At 39.6% G+C, this 23,089-nt stretch overlaps 1 protein-coding gene across 1 annotated transcript; it reads right to left on the reverse strand.

Annotated features, from left to right (window-relative positions):
• Positions 1-1,431: 1,431 nt before the first annotated feature.
• CanB2 (Calcineurin B2) lies at positions 1,432-22,573 on the reverse strand. Its single transcript, XM_073992293.1, has 4 exons — positions 21,878-22,573; positions 16,496-16,535; positions 2,616-2,914; positions 1,432-2,547 (listed from the first exon to the last, which is right to left on the reverse strand). Exons 1-4 carry the CDS (start codon positions 21,878-21,880, stop codon positions 2,377-2,379), a joined length of 513 nt encoding a protein of 170 aa, XP_073848394.1. The 5' UTR covers positions 21,881-22,573; the 3' UTR covers positions 1,432-2,376.
• Positions 22,574-23,089: the final 516 nt, after the last annotated feature.

The following is a 23,089-nucleotide window of genomic DNA, read 5'->3' on the forward strand; positions in this document are numbered from 1 at the left end:
TTCTCTAGAGGAGTGACGTTTATTATTTGTTTCCAGCGTGTACCATTTTTTGAGATAAAGAAGCTCAGTTTACATTTTTAGGTTTTTTTGTTAGGGTTTTGCGATTTTGCTTGAATACGGTAAGTCTTATCGATTTGGGACCTGAGAAAACCTTAAAGCTGTGAAAATTCTCTACAAGACTGGCTTAAGTAACTTATCCTAAGTTGTAACATTTTTTTAGATATATAAGTTTAAGTTGGGAATTTGCAGTCATGTCATTGTTTTATAAGGGGGCGATACAGAATTGAATTTGAATTGTCCCAATTTGAACTTCTATATCTCAAAAACGGTAAAACCTAAGTAAATACCATAAAGGTCAATCTAGTAGAGAATTTTCATAGCTACAACATTTTCTTTAGTGTTATTTTAATAGGACTTGCGGTTTCTAAGCAAAATCGTGAAAACCTAAACAACCCCTAAAAAAGTCAGCTTAAATCGCGATTTATTTAAAAAGCGCTCCGGCGATTTTTTGTTTTCTTTTTGATTTTTCTCATCTATAAACATTGTAGTTTCAGAATCTGCAAAAACTTCCGAGGTGTAAGCACCTTCCATTTAAAATTGTTTCAAGAGCACCGTGCTGACTCTTTTATGGACGCAGCCAGTCCAGGTTGCAGAATTTTTGATTGTTGATGCAGAGGAATCAGAACCAGATAATTGAAATAATACACGAACAAACATATTTGCGTTGCTGCAACAACAACTGTGAGACTTAACATCTTGGACCAAGGAGGTTGACTCCCTTACCTCAAATATACAAGTAGACGGAAGAACAATACCTACTGCTCAACACCCCAAAATTATTGGTGTTGTGTTTGATAACCTCCTTATCTTCTCTAAACATGCCACTCTGATAGCGAATAAAGTCCAGACCAATTCGGCCATGAGTCGCCAAACCAAATCTGGCCATTATCATTTTGGGGGATAGTTTATTTGCTGCTGCTTTATGGTATTCCAAAGATTTATTTAACTTTGATTTCTTCTTTTGTGTTATTAAGTATTGAAAACTGGGCAATTTTGAGAGAGTTTTGGTGTGGTTTTATTATTAATTCCATATTTTTTTTATTTTAATTAAAATTATTAAATTTTATGAAGTTTTGATGTATGTGGTGTATGTAGTATTTTGTTGTTGTTGTTGTTATGCATAAGTTCGTTTATTGCTGATAGTTGTTGTTGTCGATTTAGTTAAAAATTTAATGTTGTAGATTTACTATAAGAGATGTTTGTTTGTTGTTTTTTTAGTTTATTTCTTTTTGGTAATACTCCTTTTATGGAAGTTAATGTTGTTGTTGTATTGTTTGTTTTAAATAAAGTAAATTACTGCACATTATGTTTGTTGTTGTTGTTTTGTTGTTATTCATTTAAGCTGATTTGTTAAATTATGATTTTTGGTAGTTTCTTTTTATTATTAAACATTTCTTTTTATTTTATTTTTTATGCTTAACAAATCATTATAAAGACTTTAACAAACTTAACCTTAAAAAAGAGCAAAAAACATGTTTAAACAAAATAAATTAATTTAAAAAAAATATTGTTTTTTATTAAAGAAACTTGTGTTTAGGGGATAGGGACTTAAATAAGAAGAAAGGAACAAGTAATGGAGAAGGAGAGAGAGAGAAATGGGTTAGAGAGTATAGATTGTTAACAAAAAATTCGAAATTTAAAATTTAGTTAACAAAAATTTTACAAATTTGAAGTTACAAAGAGAAATAATTTAATTTAAAATTAAAAAACGAAATTCGAATAAATTAAATGTGACCGCAGCTTTGTTGAAATTTGACATTGGAGATTTTTTTGTTATATAAAAAGAAGATTGATTTTTTTGTTTGTGTTTTAAGTTTTGCTAAAAAATTGAATTTGATTTTCATTGTTGTTGTTATTTTTATAAATATAAATTTTTTAAGAATTGTGATAATTTTTTTTTTAATTAATTTTAACTTTTATCTCTTAGCAAAAAATACAATTAAAAATATATGTTTATGTATATATGTATTGTAAATATTAGTTAAGTATATAGTTTTCTTTTGTGAAAAAAGGGAACGCGCGAAATTTTTATTTCTCTTTTTTTTTTTTTTTGATAATGATGATATTGTGATAATGAATTGGTGTTTAGAGAGAGTGAGAGTAAGGAAGTTACAACTTGAAAAAGGTTTGAATAGAAATTCGGTGATGTAGTTGTTAAGGGACGTTTTGAGGAGCTGGTGGAGTTGGTGATAGTAATGGGATTCAGAAGTGTTTTCTTTTTTGGGTTTCTTCATTAAGTAAATATAATTTGTTTTTGTTGTTTCTGTTTTGTTGTTGTAATATATATAAAAGCGACGTTTTGCAAAAAAATAGAATTTAAACGTCAACAACCATTTTTTTGTGTATATCTGTATTACCGACCACCGAGCAGAATTCATCAAATGAAATTTTACCATCCTCATCCTTATCGGCAAAACAAATTGTTTTATCCACAATTTGTTGTAATTGCGTATCCTTGAGATTATTGCCTACCATCATTTTTAAGACCTAAAAGAAGAAAAAGGAAATTCTGTTGGTTTTTAATTTTACCTTCTATTGTGAAAATTTCAACTCACCTGAAACAGTTCACCATTCGATATGTAACCATCATTGTCCATATCGTATATACGAAATGCAAAGCGTAACTTTGACAGTTTATCGCCTTTAACGCTAAATTGTGATACACCTTGTATGAATTCCTTAAAATCTACTTCACCATTGCCATCCGCATCGAAAATATCAATGACACGTTGCACCAGCGGATTCTGTTGTAATTCTGGCAATGACATAAATTCATCTACGCTCAAGGCACCCGAATTGTCCAAATCAAGTTTGCGAAAACGTTTACCCAAACGACGAATCTCATCGGCATCGACTGCAAGACAGAAAATAAATGAGAAAAGAAAGACATTAAAGACTTGTAAATTAAGAATACTGTTAATAAAGAACCTACAATTGTGTATTTTTCATAAAGATATTCCAAAAGGGAGTTGTTATAGATGACTTTATAATCAATAGATTTATAGACTTTATAAATGATGAGAAGGTCTTCCCTAAAAATGACTGCCAAAACGGAGTATGCATACACCAATAGAAGGGAGTGCTTAAAGACGACTAGAACGATGTTTTTTAAGGCAATCAGAATAGAATTATTATAGACGACGAGAAGGGAGTTTCTATAGAAGACCAGAAGGGAGTCTTTATAGGTGACTAAAAGGGAGTTTTTATAGACGACCAGAAGAGAGTCTTTATAGACGACCAGTCAGAAGGTAGTCTTTATAGACGTCCAGAAGAGAGTTGTTCTAGACGACCAGAAGGGAGTTTTTATAGAAGATCAGAAGGTAGTCTTTATAGACGACAGAAGGGTGTCTTTATAGAGGACCAAAAGGTAGTATTTATAGACGACCAGAGGGTAGTCTATATAGGCGACTAAAAGAGAGTTTTTATAGACGACTAGAAGGGAGTCTTTATAGACGACCGGAAGGCAGCCTTTATAGAAGGCCAGAAGGAAGTCGACCAAAAGAGAGTTATTCTAGACGACCAGAAGGGAGTTTTTATAGATCAGAAGAAGGTAGTCTTTATAGTCGACAGAAGGGAGTCTTTATAGAGGACCAAAAGGTAGTCTTTATAGACGACCAGAAGGTAGTCTTTATAGGCAACTAAAAGGGAGTTTTTACAGACGACTAGGAGGGAGTCTTTATAGACGACCAGAAGGCAGTCTTTACAGAAGGCCAGAAGGAAGTCTTTATAGACGTCCAAAAGAGAGTTATTCTAGACGACTAGAAGGGAGTCTTTATAGACTACCAGAAGGTAGTCTTTATAGGCGACTAAGAGGGAGTTTTTATAGACGACTAGAAGGGAGTCTTTATAGACGACCAGAAGGTAGTCTTTATAGGCGACTAAGAGGGAGTTTTTATAGACGACTGGAAGGGAGTCCTTATAGACGACCAGAAGGCAGTCTTTACAGAAGGCCAGAAGGAAGTCTTTATAGACGTCCAAAAGAGAGTTATTCTAGACGATCAGAAGGAAGTTTTTATAGATCAGAAGAAGGTAGTCTTTATAGTCGACAGAAGGGAGTCTTTATAGAGGACCAAAAGGTAGTCTTTATAGACGACCAGAAGGTAGTCTTTATAGGCTACTAAAAGGGAGTTTTTACAGACGACTAGGAGGGAGTCTTTATAGACGACCAGAAGGCAGTCTTTACAGAAGGCCAGAAGGAAGTCTTTATAGACGTCCAAAAGAGAGTTATTCTAGACGACCAGAAGGGAGTTTTTATAGAAGATCAGAAGGTAGTCTTTATAGACGACAGAAGGGTGTCTTTATAGGGGACCAAAAGGTAGTATTTATAGACGACCAGAGGGTAGTCTATATAGGCGACTAAAAGAGAGTTTTTATAGACGACTAGAAGGGAGTCTTTATAGACGACCAGAAGGTAGTCTTTATAGGCGACTAAGAGGGAGTTTTTATAGACGACTGGAAGGGAGTCCTTATAGACGACCAGAAGGCAGTCTTTACAGAAGGCCAGAAGGAAGTCTTTATAGACGGCCAAAAGAGAGTCATTCTAGACGACCAGAAGGGAGTTTTTATAGATCAGAAGAAGGTAGTCTTTATAGACGACAGAAGGGAGTCTTTATAGAGGACCAATAGGTACTATTTATAGACGACCAGAAAGTAGTCTTTATAGGCGACTAAAAGGGAGTTTTTATAGACGATTAGAAGGAAGTCTATATAGGCGACTAGGAGAGAGTTTTTATAAACGACTAGAAGGGAGTCTTTATAGACGACCAGAAGGCAGTCTTTATAGCAGGCCAGAAGGAAGTCTTTATAGACGTCCAAAAGAAAGTCATTCTAGACGACCAGAACGGAGTTTTTATAGACGATCAGAAGGGAGTTTTTATAGACAGCCAGAAAGTAATAGACTTTTTTTGATCGTCTATAAAGACAACAAAAGAGAGTTTTTATAGACGAACAAAAGGTAGTCTTTATAGACAAACAGAAGGAGTCTTTTTAGACTACCAGAAAGGAATCTTTATATACATCGAGAGGGGAATATTTATAGACGAACAGAAGAGTGTCTTTATAGACGAACAGAAGAGTGTCTTTATAGACGACCAGAAGGTAGTCTTTACAGAAACATCCCCGAAGGCACAAGGAAAACTTCTCTCCTATCATTAAGTGCACTCCGATTCATATTAGCTCAATGATATGGGACCCAACGGGCAACATCACAATTAAAGACGAACACGAAAATGTAGTGAATGTAGTCAATCCCACGGCAGCGGGTTCTTTCGTACCGGATTGACCCGGAACAACACAAAACCAATGTTCCGGCCAGCGGCTGCCACCTCAGTGTGTACATGTTCGTATTTGTTTCGTTTTTCTGTGTTGGGAGCAGCATATCCCGGAATGCCTGCTCCGAATTCTATTGGTCCGAGCCGGGACGGAAGAAAACCCAGGACCAATATATCTGTGCTCAGTTTGTCACATTCGCATCTTCACCCACATCCAATCTTCGGTGAGATGCAATAGATGTCAGGAGTGGGTGCATCTAAGGGGTTGCTCTGGACTCGTCCACGTGAGGGACTACGACAGGGACTATGTTGCTGCATGCTGTGTGAACACAGTTCCCAGTGAGTCGTCGTCGGATTACGAGACTCCCTCGTCGTCTGATTACAAAACTCCCCCGCAGTCCCCTCGACAACAACCACACACGCAGCCTTTAACACCAGCCGTTGTTGTCCCAATCCCCGAAAATGCAGCCTTTTTGCAATTGAATTGCAATGGACTCCGAGGTAAGATCGAGGAGATAGTAGATTTTATGAGTCGGAAGAACATCAAGGTCGCGGCGGTGCAGGAAACCAAGCTGAACAACAACCACAGCTTAGAGCATTGCGATGGTTACAATGTTCTGAGGAAAGATCGCACCAGAAGTGGAGGTGGGGGATTGGCTTTCCTATTGCACCAGTCTGTCCAATACAGACCTATCTCGCTTGAGCCTGTCTCTAATGACCCATACATGGAATGTATGGGGGTAGCAGTCAGGTGTGGAGCTGCCGAGATAGAGTTGCTGAATGTATACATCCCGCCGAGAAATAGCTGTATCCATGATTATAGGCCTGACATTAGCCCGCTCTTGCAAGGTCATAATCGTCTGGTCCTGGGGGATTTTAATGCGCATCATGAGATGTGGCATTCGGCCCTCGGAAACGACCAGAGAGGTACAGCGCTGGCTGAGCAGATTGATAGCTCTACGTTTTGCACGGTCAATGAGGACGCCCCTACCAGAATTAGAGGAGAGTGTCATAGTTCGCCTGACATAACCATCGCGTCACCTGGTCTGACAAATGACGTTACCTGGCAACCCGTCATTTCCCTTGGATCAGACCATCTCCCCATAATTGTCTCCATTAGCAGACCACCCGACTTCATCACCTCTGAACGCCGCACGTTCGTCAATCATAAAAAAGCTGATTGGCCGAGTTTCAGAGAGTTCACCAATCACCGCTTCAGAGAATTGCCCAATCCTTCTGATGTTCGGGTAGCGGAAAGGACGTTCCGGGACATCATCACTGCTGCAGCCGCTCGCCATATCCCTGCTGGTCGAATACCCGAAGTAAGACCAAATTTCCCAGCAGAGGCGACGGGATTAGCAAACGAGCGTGATGAGCTTCGTCGTATCAACCCCAATGACCCCAGAGTCAGGGAGCTGACACTGGAAGTTAACAGGCTGGTCGGCGAGCATAAGCGGAACAAATGGTTAAATCATCTGAAGAGCTGCAACATTGGAGCCGGTATAGGTGAATTGTGGGCAACGGTCTCGAACCCTGGAAGAAGGGAAGATAGGACCTCAGTCACGTTTGGCGACGTTACGTTGATTGACCCGAAGAGGTGCGCAAGTAATTTCAATCGACAGTTTGTCGAGCATCCCGAGAGTGACAGGGCGAAGAGAAGAGTATTACGTCGCATCAGATCTCTTCCTGCCGAGGATGAACCACCACAATTTACAATGGATGATGTTGCCAATGCCATCAGGAACGCTAAATCATCCAAAGCGTTGGGCCCTGATGGAATCTCCATGGTAATGTTGAAGCAGCTGGATGAGCCGGGAGTCGAGTATCTCACCAAAGTCTTCAACTTGTCGCTAGCCACCCTCGTTGTTCCCGAAGTCTGGAAAATGGGCAGGGTGGTCCCACTACGGAAGCCAGGCAAGGATGCCAGCAAAAGTGAATCGTACAGACCGATTTCGCTTTTGTCGCCCGTAGCAAAGACACTTGAGGCCTTGATCCTCCCCAGTATCAGAAATAGCTATCAAGTTGCCGATCATCAACATGGATTCCGTAAGCAGCACAGCACGACAACAGCGCTGCACGCCATTACCACATATATCTGTAGAGGACTCAACCAGAGACGGCCGTGCGATAGAACAGTGATGGTGGCTCTTGACTTATCAAAAGCCTTTGATACAGTCAGGCACTCCACGCTGTTTGAGGACATTGAGCAGACAACCCTCCGGCCAAGCTTGAAACGTTGGATAGTCAACTATATGTGTGGACGCCAGTCGTACGTGGAATTCAGGAATAAGAAGTCCAAACCCCGTAGAGTGAAACAGGGAGTTCCCCAAGGTGGGGTGATATCTCCGGAACTGTTTAACCTCTACATCTCCTGTATTCCACCCCCTCCAGACGGCATTGAGATCGTGACGTATGCGGATAATTGCACGATCTTGGCGTCGGGTACCTATCCTGATGACATCTGTGAGAGACTGAACAACTATTTAACTGATCTTACCACCTTTTTCCATTCGAGGAATATGCAGATTTCCCCCACAAAATCTACAGCCACTCTGTTCACCACATGGACAGCGCAGTTTGGACGTGAGTTGAATGTCGTGGTCGACGGTAGCAGAATTCCGACCACAAACTGCCCTAAAATTTTAGGGGTCACATTCGACACTACATTCACGTCGTGCGCACACGCCACAGCTATCTGCGACAAGTTGAAAAGTAGGAACAAGGTCCTCAATTCCCTGGCCGGCAGCACTTGGGGTGCAGATAAAGAAACCTTGTTGACCACATATAACGCGATAGGTCGGTCTGTGGTAAGCTATGCGGCTCCAGTCTGGTCCCCGAGCTGGAAAAAGATTCAAACTTGCCAAAATGCAGCCCTGAGAACAGCGACAGGGTGCCTCCTCAAATCTTCAGTGGACCATCTACATGAGGAGGCAAAAATTCTTCCTGTAAAGCAACACAATGAGATGCTTTCGTTGCAGTACCTGCTTGGATGTTATCGTGTGAGCCATCCCAATCACCATCTTGTGGGTAGGCCCGGCCCATTCAGGGAGATCAGGAAGGATATCCATGCTCTAGAGGGAGAGGTCCAACGATACAGGAGAGAACCCCTAGATCAACAAGCATATCAAGCAGGATTGAATAGCATTCACACGGACGCAGTTGCTAAGGCCTTAAGCAATTATAGTGTGAATAAAGTACTTGGAGTACATCCTCCATCTATCGCAGCTGAGGAGCGTCAGCTGCCACGACAAACTAGAGTAGTTTTGGCCCAACTACGCTCGGGATATTGCAGTCGCCTAAATTCTTATTGGGCGGAAATCGATCGCACCGTGCAAGACATCTGCCCAGTATGCGGCATGGGCCCGCACGACACACAACACCTTTTTAACTGCCCCGCCAAACCTACACATCTAACTCCAGTGGATCTATGGCTACATCCCATCGAAGCAGCCACTTTTCTTGAACTGGAGATAGACCCAGAGCCAGATTGAACAGAGGAACGAACAAATAAACATAACAAAAATAACACTGTTACAACAACAACAACGAAAATGTAGTTGCTGAGATGACGGTCCCGGACCGCGATGATGTTTCCTCTGGTCAATCTGGTACAAAGAAAGGGCCGTCGCGGGATCACCTTTTCAACTGCCCAGCCAACCCAAGTCACCTAAACCCACCCTCACTTTGGACCAATCCTATCCATGTTACGTTCTTTCTGAGCTTGGAGTTGGAGGCAGAGCCAAATCAATAAAATGAAGATATACACATATAATTACAAGCTGCTACAACAACAACTACATCACTATTAAAGGCTATGTATTGTGTTAAACATAAACAAATGCCTCAACCGAACGAATGTACACGATGTTGCCTATAATGCACATGTTCTTCTGTTCTTCTTCTCTATGCTTATGAACATAGGAAAGTATGTACGGATGTTTGTTGCTTGCCCATTGCTGATTTAGAGCTTTTGAACCAATATATTAGGAAGTATGGACTTTTTACCTTCAGTAACATGCCCAAAGGATCCTTGAACATGCATTAAACTGCACTTAACACACAAAAGATTAACTTTTGTGAAGGGGGATACCCTAAAAGGTGGACCGATATGACCCATTTTCGAGCTTAAACTAAGATTGTGCAAAATATTATCATCTTCTTCTTTTCCGCTTAACTCATTGAGGAACATACGGCCTCTACAAACATCCTCCAGTATGATCTTTCATTTGCAATTGCTTTTATTTTGCTCCATGATTTTCCTGTGCATTCTAACTCCTTCACAAGACATGGTTAGGTTAGGTTGAGAAGAGGGGTGATTCAAGATCACCACATGTCCTTAAAAAGAAAGGACATACACTTAAGCCAGAAGAGGCCTGCTGTGTGCTCTAATATTATGTGTCCTGGAAGTTGTTGTTGCTAGTTTAGGAGTTCCGTCACATTGACGTAGTCCCTCAAGTTTTTGAACCCGATGTCCTTGATATGGTCGAGTCCTGTAATTATGTCGTTTCCCATTAGTTGAGTTCTCAAGTTTGTGAAAGCCTGGCAGTGGCCAGGGTCACATGCCCTGCATTCACTATTCTCTGCACAGCCTATCCTGTGCAGATGCGCTTGTAGTCCTAGATGCCCTGTGAGGACACCGATCAGTCTACTGATATCCTTTTTACTCATCACTAGGAGGTCACTTGTTTTGTCCTGGTCTGGGTTTCCCCATAGGATTTTTGTAGTTTTTCCCTTTTCCTGGTTATTCCATAGGGATACATGAGCATTCTTTGCCCAAGCTTTTAGTTCTATATGCGCCGCCTTTAAAGGTTTGACATTGTCTAGACTTACTGTAGGTAGCTCCCTGGCTTGTTTTGCCAAGAAGTTTGCTACTTCGTTTCCCGTAATCCCTATGTGTCCTGGTACCCATATAATGTTTACCGAGCCATAATGGGAATAGTCGTTAATTGAATTTTTACACTCTAAGACAGTTTTCAATATTGTTGCCTTACTTGTTATAGCTCTAATTGCTGCTTTACTATCCGTAAGGATGTTAACTGTGAGTGGTGGCCCTGTATTTGTTTTAAACCAGTTCAGACATTCTGTGATCGCTCGGATTTCGGCCTGGAGGATCGTGTTATGATCCGGCAGACGAAGGAAGATCCTCGTTTCCGTGTCTACGATATAAAGACCCAGTCCCGTTCTCCCCCCTAACACAGCCCCGTCCGTAAACCCGCAGCTTCCAGCGGAAATCTGTGCAAGGGTTCCATCGATCCACATATCTCTGTCCGGTATTAGAACTTCACACAGAGCTACTTCACTTGATTCTGGTATCCGATACTATTTGATTTATAGATTCACCCGTTGTGAACCGTAATATGCATTGGTGGTATGTTTTGTGGTCTCTTTCGATCCACTCGCTCACCGCTTTCAGTCTTATAGCCGCGATGGCTGCTTCATACCTTACCTGTATTTCTATCGGGTGGACAAATAGAATTGTCTCTAAAGCCCTAGTTGGTGTAGTCCTCATCGCCCCGCTAATGCCTAGGCAGCACATTCTTTGGACTCTTTGCAATGTTTCCACATTGAACTTTTTGTCCATAGCTGTCCACCATACAACAGATGCGTAAGTAAGAATCGGTCTTATTACGCTTCTGTATAGCCAGTGTATCATTCTAGGATTAAAACCCCATTTTGAGCCTATAACCCGCCCTTCTACAAGTTGACCAACATCTGTGTGCTTTGGCAGCCCTTTCCTGAATATGGTTTTTCCATTTGAGTTTCCTATCTAGAATTACCCCCAGATATTTAACTGTTGGAGATATAGTTAATGTCTTATTCAGGAAAACTGGTTCTTCGACGGAGCCCTGTTTTTCCCGGGTTAACATTAAGACCTCTTGGTCTAGCCCAGTTGTAAGCTATATTTAGAGCCGCTTCGGCTCTCCTGCAAAGTTGATTTGAATTCTTTCCCCTTAGAAGTATTATAACGTCGTCTGCATAACAGACTGGTACAAATCCTTCCTTGGTTAAGGACCTTAGTAGACTACAGTGCCCGAAATAAACATAGGTTCACATGTAAATTTTTATTTTTTTCATAATTGCGATGACTTTTATAGGATTTTATAATTTTGTATTATGGAGTTGGACACTCCCCATAACATCAATATATCAATTAATTTATTTTCCGACAAAATAAAAATTTGTAAAATTTTAAATTTTTTTCCCTTATTTTTGGTGCGAAATAATGATAGGTTCAGGGCAATTATTGGGGATTTGCAGGTATAAATTTGAGGAAAACTTTTTACAAATCGTTGTTTTTTTAGATCGCCGATGTCTAACGAGTAATTTAGTTTAGATGTTGTCCGCGAATTATTTTCAAAATGCAGATTTGTTCAACACTTTAAAGCAGTTTTTAAGAAACAAATTTTTAACGTGGGAGAGGATGTTGTCAGAGGCAAGGATCATTTCAAATTGCATGAAAAGAGTATCAATCAAAAAACTAAATCCAGTTTTTTAAAAAAGTTTCATAAATTGGGCGCAAATTTCAACGTCAAAAAAGTCTGGAGGGTTCTTTAACGCCACTTTGACGGCAAGAATCGCTTATTTTTCCCATTTATTGCAGTTAAAACAATTTTGCATCTCAAAACAACAGTAAACTTGATCATCAGGTATCGAAAATGCGAGGTAAACAAACGTTAGTAAGCTCGAATCGACCAAGGAAGAATACAAAAAATGCCAAGTAAAACTGCAACCGAGCCCAAAAAAGAAAACCGCCAGATTTCGACTAAAAATTCTGTGAACTCTCATGCAAAATGGCTAGGATTGATTTTTTCTATTACTCAAACAATTTACCATCCATTTTTCATAAGCATTTTTACCTAAATCTACGTCTGTTCTTCTTCAGGCTCGATGCTGTTTTCCTTGGCAATTTTTGTATTCTTCCTAGGTCGATTTTAGCTTACTAACGTTTGTTTACGTCGCATTTTCGATACCGGAAGATCACGTTGACGGTTGTTTTGAGATGCAAACTTATTTTAACTCCAATAAATGGGAAAAATAAGCGATTCTTGCCGTCAAAGTGGTGTTGGACAACCCTCCAGACTTTTTTGATGTTCAAATTTTGCGCCCAATTTATGAAACCTTTTAAAAAATTGGATTTAGTTGTTTGATTGTTACTCTTTTCATGCAATTTGAAATGATCCTTGCCTCTGACAACCACAGATTCATCTCCTCTCCCACGTTAAAAATTTGTTTCTTGAAAACTGCTTTAAAGTGTTGAACAAATCTGCATTTTGAAAATAATTCGGAGACAACTTCTAAACTAAATCACTCGTTGGACATCGGCGATCTAAAAAAACAACGATTTGTAAAAAGTTTTCCTCAAATTTATAGGTGTAAATCCGCAAAAATTGCCCTGATCCTATAATTATTTCGCACCTAAAATAAGGAAAAAATTTTTTAAATTTTTATTTTGTCGCAAAACCAAATAACTGATATATTGACATCATGGGGAATGCCCAACTCCAAAATACAAAATTATAAAATCCTATAAAAGTCATCTGAATTATGAAAAAATTACTAATTTACATGTGAACCTATGTTTATTTCGGGCACTGTATTTATGGTAGTGACCCACGGAAGAAACGATAAAATTTTTTGCTCTTGATCATGGTATCGACTGTCCGTTCCATTGTCTTGAGTAAACAAGTAAAAAAGTATCAGTCGGCTTTGCCGACAGAGATATACCCTCAGCCTGTGCAAATTGAAACACTTTTTTCACAAAAAACTTATGTATTTAGGGGGTTTCAAAATTTTGGTCGTATGAACCGACAAAAATGTTGATTAGGATTAAAGTTCAAAAATTTTGCGGAAAAGGTACTTAAAGGAATGGACCGACATAGACCATGGGTGTGCCAAAGGGGGTTTTTACACCCTTCGGCTGTTTTCTCAAGAAGTATGGACTTGCCCCTGAAACAACTTTTACCATCGTAATTGAGGCAGCGAATGTAAGTTGCTTCAACGAAAATCAAAGTGATTCAATAGCAGGTCTTAAAGTGAACCTATCCAAAATTTTGTGTGGGAGGTACGGGATGGAGTGGACAAATATAGTTCATATTCGAACCTGATCTATATCTGGTAGATATTATGAGAATGTGTAAAGTATGGACCAAAAACTTTTGTGGGGTAGGTACCAGAAGGAGTGGACCAATATGGCTTATCTACGAATTTAAAGTAAGTTTGGAAACAATATTACGAAGGCCAAATTTTGGCCGGAATGGGCATTTCCGTTCGAGAATTATCTTGTGCTTCCACCCATAAACATGGTGTCATAGGGTTTGTTTTTCAACTTTCAGGCTATTTTTTCAGGAAGTATGGACTTGCCCCTGAGGAAACTTGTACCTTCATATAGGGGACAGTGAATACAAGATGTTAAAACAAAAACCAAGGCGATTCGAGAGCAGGTCCTAAACTGAACTTTTCCGAAATTTTGTGTGGAAGGTACTCGAAGGAGTTTACCGATTGAGTCCATATTGGAACCTCATCTATGTCTGGTAGAAATTTTATAACGTGCAAAGTATGGACCAAAGCGGTTACTTCCTTCAAGAATTATCGTACGCACAAATTTTCCCAACATTTTCGAACTTTTGTGGGGGAGGTACCGGAAGGAGTGGGCCGATATAATCCATCTTTGAACTTGAACTAAGTTTGGACAAAATATTACGAAAGCCAAATTTTTTTACCGAATCGGCGGATCCGTTCGAAAGTTACCTTGCGCTCCAACCACTACACACGGTGTCATAGGGTTTTTTTCTAACTTTCAGGCTATTTCCTCAGGAAGTATGGACTTGCCCCCAATGAAACTTACAGCGTCGTATCAAAGCGATTCGAGACCAGGTCCTAAACTGAACTTTTCCGAAATTTTGTGTGGGAGGTACCCGAAGGAGTGAACCGATTGAGTCCATATTGGAACCTCATCTAAGTTTGGTAGAAATTACACGATGTGCAAAGTATGAACCAAATCGGTTATTCCCTTCAAGAGTTATCGTGCGCACAAGTTTTGCGACAATTTTTGAACATTTGTGGGGGAGGTACCGGAAGGAGTGGACCGATATAACCCATCTTCGAACTTAAATCAAATCTGGACTAAATATTTCGATACCCAAAATTTGAACCGAATCGATTGATCCGTTCGAGAGTTATCGTGCGCACCAGCCAGCCAGCCAGACAGACAGACAGACAGACGGACGGACATTGCTAGATCTACTCAAAATTGTCTGAAACGGATATCGTACAAACATACTTGGGGTCTAAAACCATTATTTCGATGAGGCACATTTTTGGACGTATCAAAGTGTAAATACCCTCTTTAGTCTAAGGGCTGAGGGTATAAAAAGATGTTAAACTTATCGGGCGATAAGATTTTGGTACTGTGTAACTTGCCTTACCTGGTTTGGGTATAAAAACCACCCGTGCCTCCTGCCAGGCTATGGGAGTATACACAAATTTTATGCACGCGTTGAAAATTCTGACCAGCATGGACGAAATGTAGTCCACTTCCCTTTGAAGTAAGACCGGGAAGATCTGGTCAACGTTATTTTTCCTCAACGTGTGCCCTATCCACTTCCATTTTCTCTTCTTTGTAGAGATTGGTAGAGATCAGAATTGCTTATAACAGTTGGCCACCATATTCTAAATGACTTGAGCATTGCATTTAAGGATTCTGTTTTCAACCAGGTTTCGCACCCGAAGAGTAATACGGAAAAAGGTTTTATTTGAATATTTTATTTGTGTCAGAATATTTGATGGTATTGATAACAGTGATATTATATTGCTCTGTAGTTCTTACACTGATCTTTTTTAGGGTTTGAATTATTATTCCCTCTAACCAGTGTTCTGGTAGATTTTCTTCTTCCCAGATTTTTTATGAGTGGTTGGAATATTTTAGCCACTTTGTCGGGGCACCATTTTAATATTTCTGGAGGTATGCGATCATAGCCTGGTGATTTATTATTTTTTAGTTCCTAATAGCGCTGGGGATCGATGGGGAGGGAGTTTTAGGACGTTGCTTCTAATGGTAAACCCTAGCTCTCAACCAAAATTCAGCGTTGTGGGAAATTTTTGCTATTTTCCATTTATATATGCATGTCTATTTTGACTGGGCTATTCCATGAGGCACAGTTTTGGTCGTATGAAAGTGTATATGCTCTTGCTAGCTGAAAGGCTCCGGGTATAAGCATCTTCCTCATAGTCAGAATTACAAATAAAACCAATTTTAATATCTACCAACGAGTAATGGCCTGTTTCACCAAAGTTTGCTTTTTATAAAATATTTGAATTGCTTTTATTTTCAATCAAGCAAACATTTCCACAACAACAGGAGTTTGGCAGTTATTCCAAGGAATTTGAATTCGAATCATCTTAGAGAAACAGGCACTAAACATATTGACGGATAACATGCACTTTTGTGTGAATATTTGTGACCAGTACTGTATGTACATATACACATTGACATTTTTGACAAATCAAGCTAGTCAATGTCCCTGCCATGTTCGAAATATTAACAAAACAAAATGTATTTTCTTAATATTCTAATTATAGAAAATACTCTATGGCTAATAAAAATAATAACAACAACGATCATAACAAAAAGGTCTAATGTTGCGCTGCTAGTAGTAATATGACAAATTTCCTGTTCATATTCGTTTTTATTCTTTTCAAATCTTCTGCAATACTACATGACAACAGCAAATAAAAATAACAAAAGTAATGTTTAAATTTCATTCATTCATAAAAAGAAAAATGTTTTTTGTATGGTATTTTTGTTATAGTATTTTTCTAGTAGTTTGTTTATATTATAGTCAGTCGTTCGTCGTCGTCTCATCACATGATGCGGTTGCTGACTGTGACTTTATGTCCAGACGTTTTTTTTATAATACGGTACAACAAATGTCGACGCTAATCATTACTTGAATGGTAGATATTATTTTACAAGTATCAGAAATTCTGATTTAGATACTTTCTCAGGAACAAATTATTTTCCAGTAATTGTTAAATGTAATGGATAAAATGAAATACTTTTTGTCGCTTAGTGTAACTGAATCAAAAACTACAAACTACAAAAATAATTTAATAAACAAAAAATTATTAATCACATATAATGTTTAGTATGGTATTGTAATACTCACAGTTGGAGCACATCTCCATGGGCAGAGAAGTTTCATTTCCCTGAAAAAAAGAAAACGGAAGATAAATATTTATTTGGTTAACATAAAAATAGAAAAAAGTTGAAATTTTTAATTTTAGATCATTGTAAGATCGATTAAGAATTCTAAATGTCAATACTTAGTCAGTAGAAGTTTAAAAATGGGTTGTTGTTGTTGTTGAGGGTGTTCATTAGATGGTATATGCACTTTGATTGGATCATCATCCTGATCGAAATAGTGGTTTTAGAACCCAGTATCCTTAGACCAAGTTTGTAGTCGATTTAACCCTATTCTCCTCCGTCTGTCGGGCTAAATCACGAGTCAAACGTTAATACCTACTTTGTTGGCCCGAACTAAGAAAATGTCCATAATTTCTCATTCTTATGGCATGGTGTAGCCAACGCAATCCTTGTATCCCGATACGTTTGATTGATGTCGTTGTATAGTCGATATTTACCGTCAGCGCATATTGACACGTAGATCTTTAGAGGATTTTTTCTCAAACACATCGAGTACTGCGTTATTTGCTTACCCATGTACCCAGGCTCCGAAATCATACATTAGCGCGAGTAGTATCAGTGTTTTGTAGTGTTTTTATACCCTCAGCATTTATGCTAACGAGGGTATATACACTTTCATACGGGCAAAATGTGCCTCATCGAAATAATGGTTTTAGACCCCAAGTATGTTTGGACGAAATGTGTTTCAGACAATTTGGAGTCGATTGAGCAATGTCCGTCTGTCTGTCTGTTTGGCTGGAGCGCACGGTAACTCTCGAACGGATGAACTGATTCGGTTCAAATTTTGGCTTTCGGAATATTTTGCTCAAACTTAGTTTAAGTTCGAAGATGGGTTATATCGGTCCACTCCTTCCGGTACCTCCCACACAAAAGTTCGGAAATGCTCGGAAAATTTGTGCGCACGATAACTCTTAAAGGGAGTAACCGATTTGGTCCATACTTTGCACATCCTGAAATGTGTACCAGACTTAGATAAGATTTAAATATGGACTCAATTGGTCCACTCCTTCGGGTACCTCCCACACAAAATTTTGGAAAAGTTCAGTTTAGGGCCATCTATCGAAACGCTTTGATTTTTGTTTTAGCAACTTGTATTCACTGCCCCCCATACGACGGTATAAGTTTCATTAGGGGCAAGTCCATACTTCCTGAGAAAATAGCATGAAAGTTGCCAAAAACCCCTATGGCACCGTGTGAGGTGGTTGGAGCCCAAGATAACTCTAGAACGGATCTGCCGATTCGGTCCAACATTTGGCCTTAGTAATATTTTATCCAAACATAGTTTAAGTTCGAAAATAAGCCATATCGGTCCACTCCCACAAAAGTTCAAAAATGTTCGAAAAAAATTTTCGTACGGTAACTCCTGAAGGGAGTGGCCGAATTGGTCCATACTTTACACATCCTAATATATCTAGCAGATATAGATGAGGTTCAAATATGGACAATATTTGTCCACTCCATCCGGTACCTCCCACACAAAATTCCGGATAAGTTCAATTTAAGACCTGATATCGAATCACTTTGATTTTTGTTGAAGCAACTTGCATTCGCTGCGCCAATTACGATGCTAAAATTTTTTTTCAGGGCCAAGTCCATACTTCTTGAGTAAACAGCCCGAAGGGTGTAAAAACCCCATAGGCACCATATGTAGTGGCTGGATGATCTCTCTAAAGTCTTTCACGGATTCTGAGAAATAGGCAGAGTGGTCCCGCTACTGAAGCTAGGCAAGGATACCAGCAAAGGAATCGTACAGACCGATTTCGCTTTTGTGGCCCAGCAAAGACCCGGAAATAGCTATCTAGTTGCCGATCATCTGCATAGGTTTCGTAAGCAGCAAAACACGACAACAGCGCCGCATGCCATCTCCAACCAGAGAAAGCCGTGTGATAGAACAGGGATGGTGGCGCTTGACTTATCAAAAACTTTTGATACTGTCAAGCAATCCACGCTGTTTGAGGACATCGAGCAGACTATGCTCCGGCCAAGTTTTAAACATTGGATAAACAATTATATATATGTGTGGACACCAGGCGTACGTGAAATTTAGTAACAAAAAGTCCAAGTCCCGTAGAGTGAGACAGGGAGCTCTCCAAGGTCGGGTGATGTCTCCGAAACTGTTTAGCCTATACCTCTCCTGTATTCAGCCAGTTCCAGACGACATTGAAATCGTAACGTGATTGTAAGATCTTGGCGTAAGGTATCTTCCCTGATGCCTTTTTCCACGCAAATACCCGCCACTATATCTACGGGCACTCTGTTGAACACATGGACTGCAGACGTGAGCACTGAGTTGAATGTCATGGTCGATGGTAGAATTCCGACCCCCCAACTACCCCAAGATTTTAGGCGTCACATTCGACAGCATGTTCATGTCGTCCACACATGCCACAGCTATCTGCGATAAGCTGAGATGTTGCAACAAGGACCTCAATTCCCTAGCCGGCAGTACTTGGGGTGTAAATAAAGTAACGTTGTTGCGCACATTCAAAACGATAGGTCGGCCAGTGGTAAGCTATGCGCCGCCAATATGCTCCGGGAATATAAGTGCAATGCGATGGCAAACTATTCAAAGCTGTAAGAATACCGTCCTGAGAACTGCAACACATGTCGTCAGTGAACCATCTACATAAGGAGACAAATATTCTTCCAGTACACCAACACAATGGCATGCTTACGTTGCAGTACTTGCTCGGGTTTTACCGTGAAAGCTATCCCAATAACCATATGGTGGATAGGACCCCCCCCACCCAGGCATGTCAGGAAGGATCTTTATGATCTGGAAAGAGAGGTGCAACGTTACAAGAGAGAACATTCACATAGATGCAGTCACATAAACAACCACCGTGTGAATGCGGTCCTCGGAGAACATCCCCCATCTCTCGCAGCTGAGGAGCGTTAATTGCCACGGCAAACCAGAGTAGTTTTGGCTCAAATACCCTCGGAACGGTGCAGCCGTTTGAATTCCTATAGGGAAAGGATCGATGACAACGTGCAAAACATATGCGCATCATGCGGCAAAGGTTTCACTTTTCAACTGCCCTTCCAAACCCACTCAACATCCCATCGAAGCAGCCACATTCATAGAACTGGAGATGGACCCAGAACATACAAACATATAAAGTTCTGTTACTATTAGTGAAAATTTTCACTGAGGGGATTTGCCGCCGCAGTCAAAAGTTTTGATGTTCCAGTCAGGGAGAACCGCAGGCCTTCTGGGTACAAGGCAGCCGTACTTACCACTACATCACCGTGATTCCCAATATGCATACTACCCTTACTTATTTTCTCCATCAGGGCTTATGTTCCGGTTTCACTCCGATGGAGGTTTATATGGATCATAGGTCAATCATAGCTCCTGCAGTATTGCTCGGTGGTTTAACCTCTTGGCTGTTTTGTTTGGCATCATCCTCTTCTCCGATCCTTGCCTTTCCAATTTTGAAGCTGACTTCGATGGAGATGTAGTACGCCGTGTCCTTTGTCTTTGATAGACTGGTTAGTGATAGATCGTTAAGTCCCACAACAAGGAGAGTACCATCCTCTAACTCCTCCATGTGTTTACCAAAGATTTCGAGCTTGCGCACCTTTTCGAGTTTGTCGCCATTGCCCTTGACGTATATCGCCGCTTTGGTCAGAGGAAGTATTTCGATCTTCCGCGCCAGTTTCAATTTGCCACCTTCCCAGGGTGTTGCTAAACTGCTGACTACCTTTTTTTATCATTGATAATTTTTTCGATGGCCTATTGATGGTCTTTGGGTAGCACTTGTATCGATCACCGTATAGCTACGCTCGGCCATGTAGTGCATTTTTGCTACCTTTGAAGATGGCGGCTCCGCGTTCATCTTCCTCTTCTAGAAGGTAATATGCATCTTTTCTTGTCATGTCGCTCTCTGTCAAAGGATACTTTGGACAGTTTCCTCCGCGTGGGTTTGAAGAAGTTTGCTCTCGGGTAATTTGATGTTGGGAGGATGTTTTTCTTCTTACACGGATTAGCGGTGTTTTGTTCCTCAGAAGATCTTATCCTCTTCACCGCTTCCGAGGAAGTGGAGAGAGTCTTATTGGAACATCCCGATGTTCTCTATGCTGTCGTGTCTGGTTCTTCTTAAACTTTCGTCGCTGAATCTCACTTACTTCTGGATATTCTCTATATTGGGGTTTTCCACAACGATCGTGTTTATTTTTGTCGGAGTCAGGGTCGCTCCTAGCCTCTGGTGGTTGGGTCAAGTTAAATCTCTCCCTATGCTTCACTGTCTCCTCCTCCTGCCTTTTTCCTATAGGTCGTTGTGCCCTTCACCCTTTTTTCCTTTAGGTTCTGTGATTGTAAATGTAACTACTGAAATTTTTACCACTAGGTGTCATTGTCCTGAACACAAAAAATCTCGTATTCGCGCAAGTTTTTAATCCCCGTCAGAAGGAAGGCTATTGGGACAAACCTATAATTTATAACAAAATTTAGTTCGCGTAGCAACTGCCCATAGGAGAAAGCCTTTTGAAAAATATTATTGTTTATAAGAAAATTTTTGGGTCAAGTAGGTTTAAGGCAATTTCTTTGGAGTCATTGTCCTGAACACAACAAAATATATTTTTATCTGTGTCCATACTAGATAATAGCGCAAACCCGTCGTGTTCCAAGACCTCGATTCCGGTCGTCTCCAAAGACTTCCTACTGGTCCTACATTAAGACTACCTTATGTTTGGCCATAACGTTGCCTTCTTCTCCTATTTGTTATAACTTTTCAAAACAGAGAAATGGTTAGTGTATTGTGATCGGGCCCAAAAGACTAACTGTGGTAAAAATTTTCAGTTAATTTGATAGGGACCTAAAACAAACTCGAAAGGAAAATATGTCATCAGGAGAAGGGAAAATGAACTAACCAAGGCCCAGCCAGGCTCTTGGTAAATGTTGTTTCAAAACGATTCAAAACTTAAGTAAAAATATGTAAAATTTAAAGAAAAATGATTTTCTTGTAACAATAAAAGTAATTTCATAAAGGGGTGTGTATGTGATTGCGACATAATTTCGTTTTGCTGGTCTCTTTCACTGCTGTGTGCTGCAATGTACAATCAAGGTGGCAGGTGGTGATGGTGGTTGCTTGCTTGTTGGCTGGCTGGCTGTTTGGCGTTTGTTTTATTTCTATTCCTATATTTATTGGCCTTCTTTTTGTGGTTTTGCACCCCATCCCCCGCGAGATGATGGCTGGCCCACATTGGTGGTTGGGGACAGAGAAGGTCTTTTTCTTTTGGTACATCATATGGTCTTTCTGGTCTCGTTTCGACGTTTTGTCCCATTGTTCACATGAATTAACAAAAATAAATTTAAAAAAAATTAAAAAAAAAAATTATTTACCATTTTGTTTGTTGCTTAAGTACTGTTGATCCTCTTTATTTATGCAAACGACGAATATTTAGAAAAATGTACTTTTTCAATTTCTTTTATACTTTTTCTTTTTTGCAATGAATTTCACTTTTTTTCGTTTGTCACACTTTCTTCCTAATGTAGCTCCTCTTTTTGCTCAGCAAAAAATTTTAAACAGCAACACCAAAAATATACTTTTTTCGTTTCTTCTTCTTTTGCTATTTTCTTCTTATATTTTCGATTTTTTTAGCAGCACTTTATTCCAATCACTTGCAATTTATCATTATTCTTTAATTGTTGCGTTTTTCTGCAAAAATTTCCGTTAACTATTGGCTGGTATCACACACTGAATTTTTATTTCTTTTTTAAATTGTTTTATTTTTGCAAATTCCAATCAGAATAAAAATTTTTCCTTATTTTGGGGTTCTTGGTGTCTTTTTAACGTCGTTTTCATATACACAAAATTCGGTATTCGTCGAATGTGGTTACTCAGTAGATTCGCAATTCAAGTACTCGTGACTTTTTACGCGCATGTTTCGTGTTGTGGAGGGCATCAACAAGTAAAACGATTTGTAAATCACAATACGGATAAAACTTCATTTACATTGGCACCTTTGAGTATTTGAGGCAAGTCAACATCAACATTTTCAATGGTGGCAAAATACCCTGACATTTCCTGAGTATTTCAGCCATGTAAAACTGCTCTACAAGGTAGTGTCTTAAGACACGCCGTTCGGACACGGCGATAAACAGTAGGTCCTATATCATTGAGCTAATATGAATCGGGGTGCACTCATAAGCTTTGTTCCTTTACTTTTTTAATGGTAATGTTTGGTTTACATTCGGCGTCGTTTCGTGATTTCGAAGGCGTTTCGTGATTTCGCGCGGAATCAAGCTAAATTTATCATGATTTCGCATACAAAAATGAAATCACCTCATTTCGTGATTTCAGCGAAATCAACATCGAAATCACAGTACACATGATATACAACCCTGGTTTTGCCTAAAAAAGTACCAAAAGTTGCAACACTTTTCACGTATCATAATAAATAAGGTAGATGGTCAATTGCTGCAACAAAAAATGTTAGTATAAAAATTTGTAAACAATTGCTGTGTTCCAGAACCTGCAAGAAGCTACTATTTTTTACTACGATAACATTTTTTCCTTTATGTTATCGGAAAAAATAGTAAAAAATAGTAGAT

The sequence above is a fragment of the Musca autumnalis genome, unplaced genomic scaffold, assembly GCF_047663935.1.
Source record: "Musca autumnalis isolate F117 unplaced genomic scaffold, ASM4766393v1 scaffold_5, whole genome shotgun sequence".
Classification (NCBI taxonomy): domain Eukaryota; kingdom Metazoa; phylum Arthropoda; class Insecta; order Diptera; family Muscidae; genus Musca; species Musca autumnalis.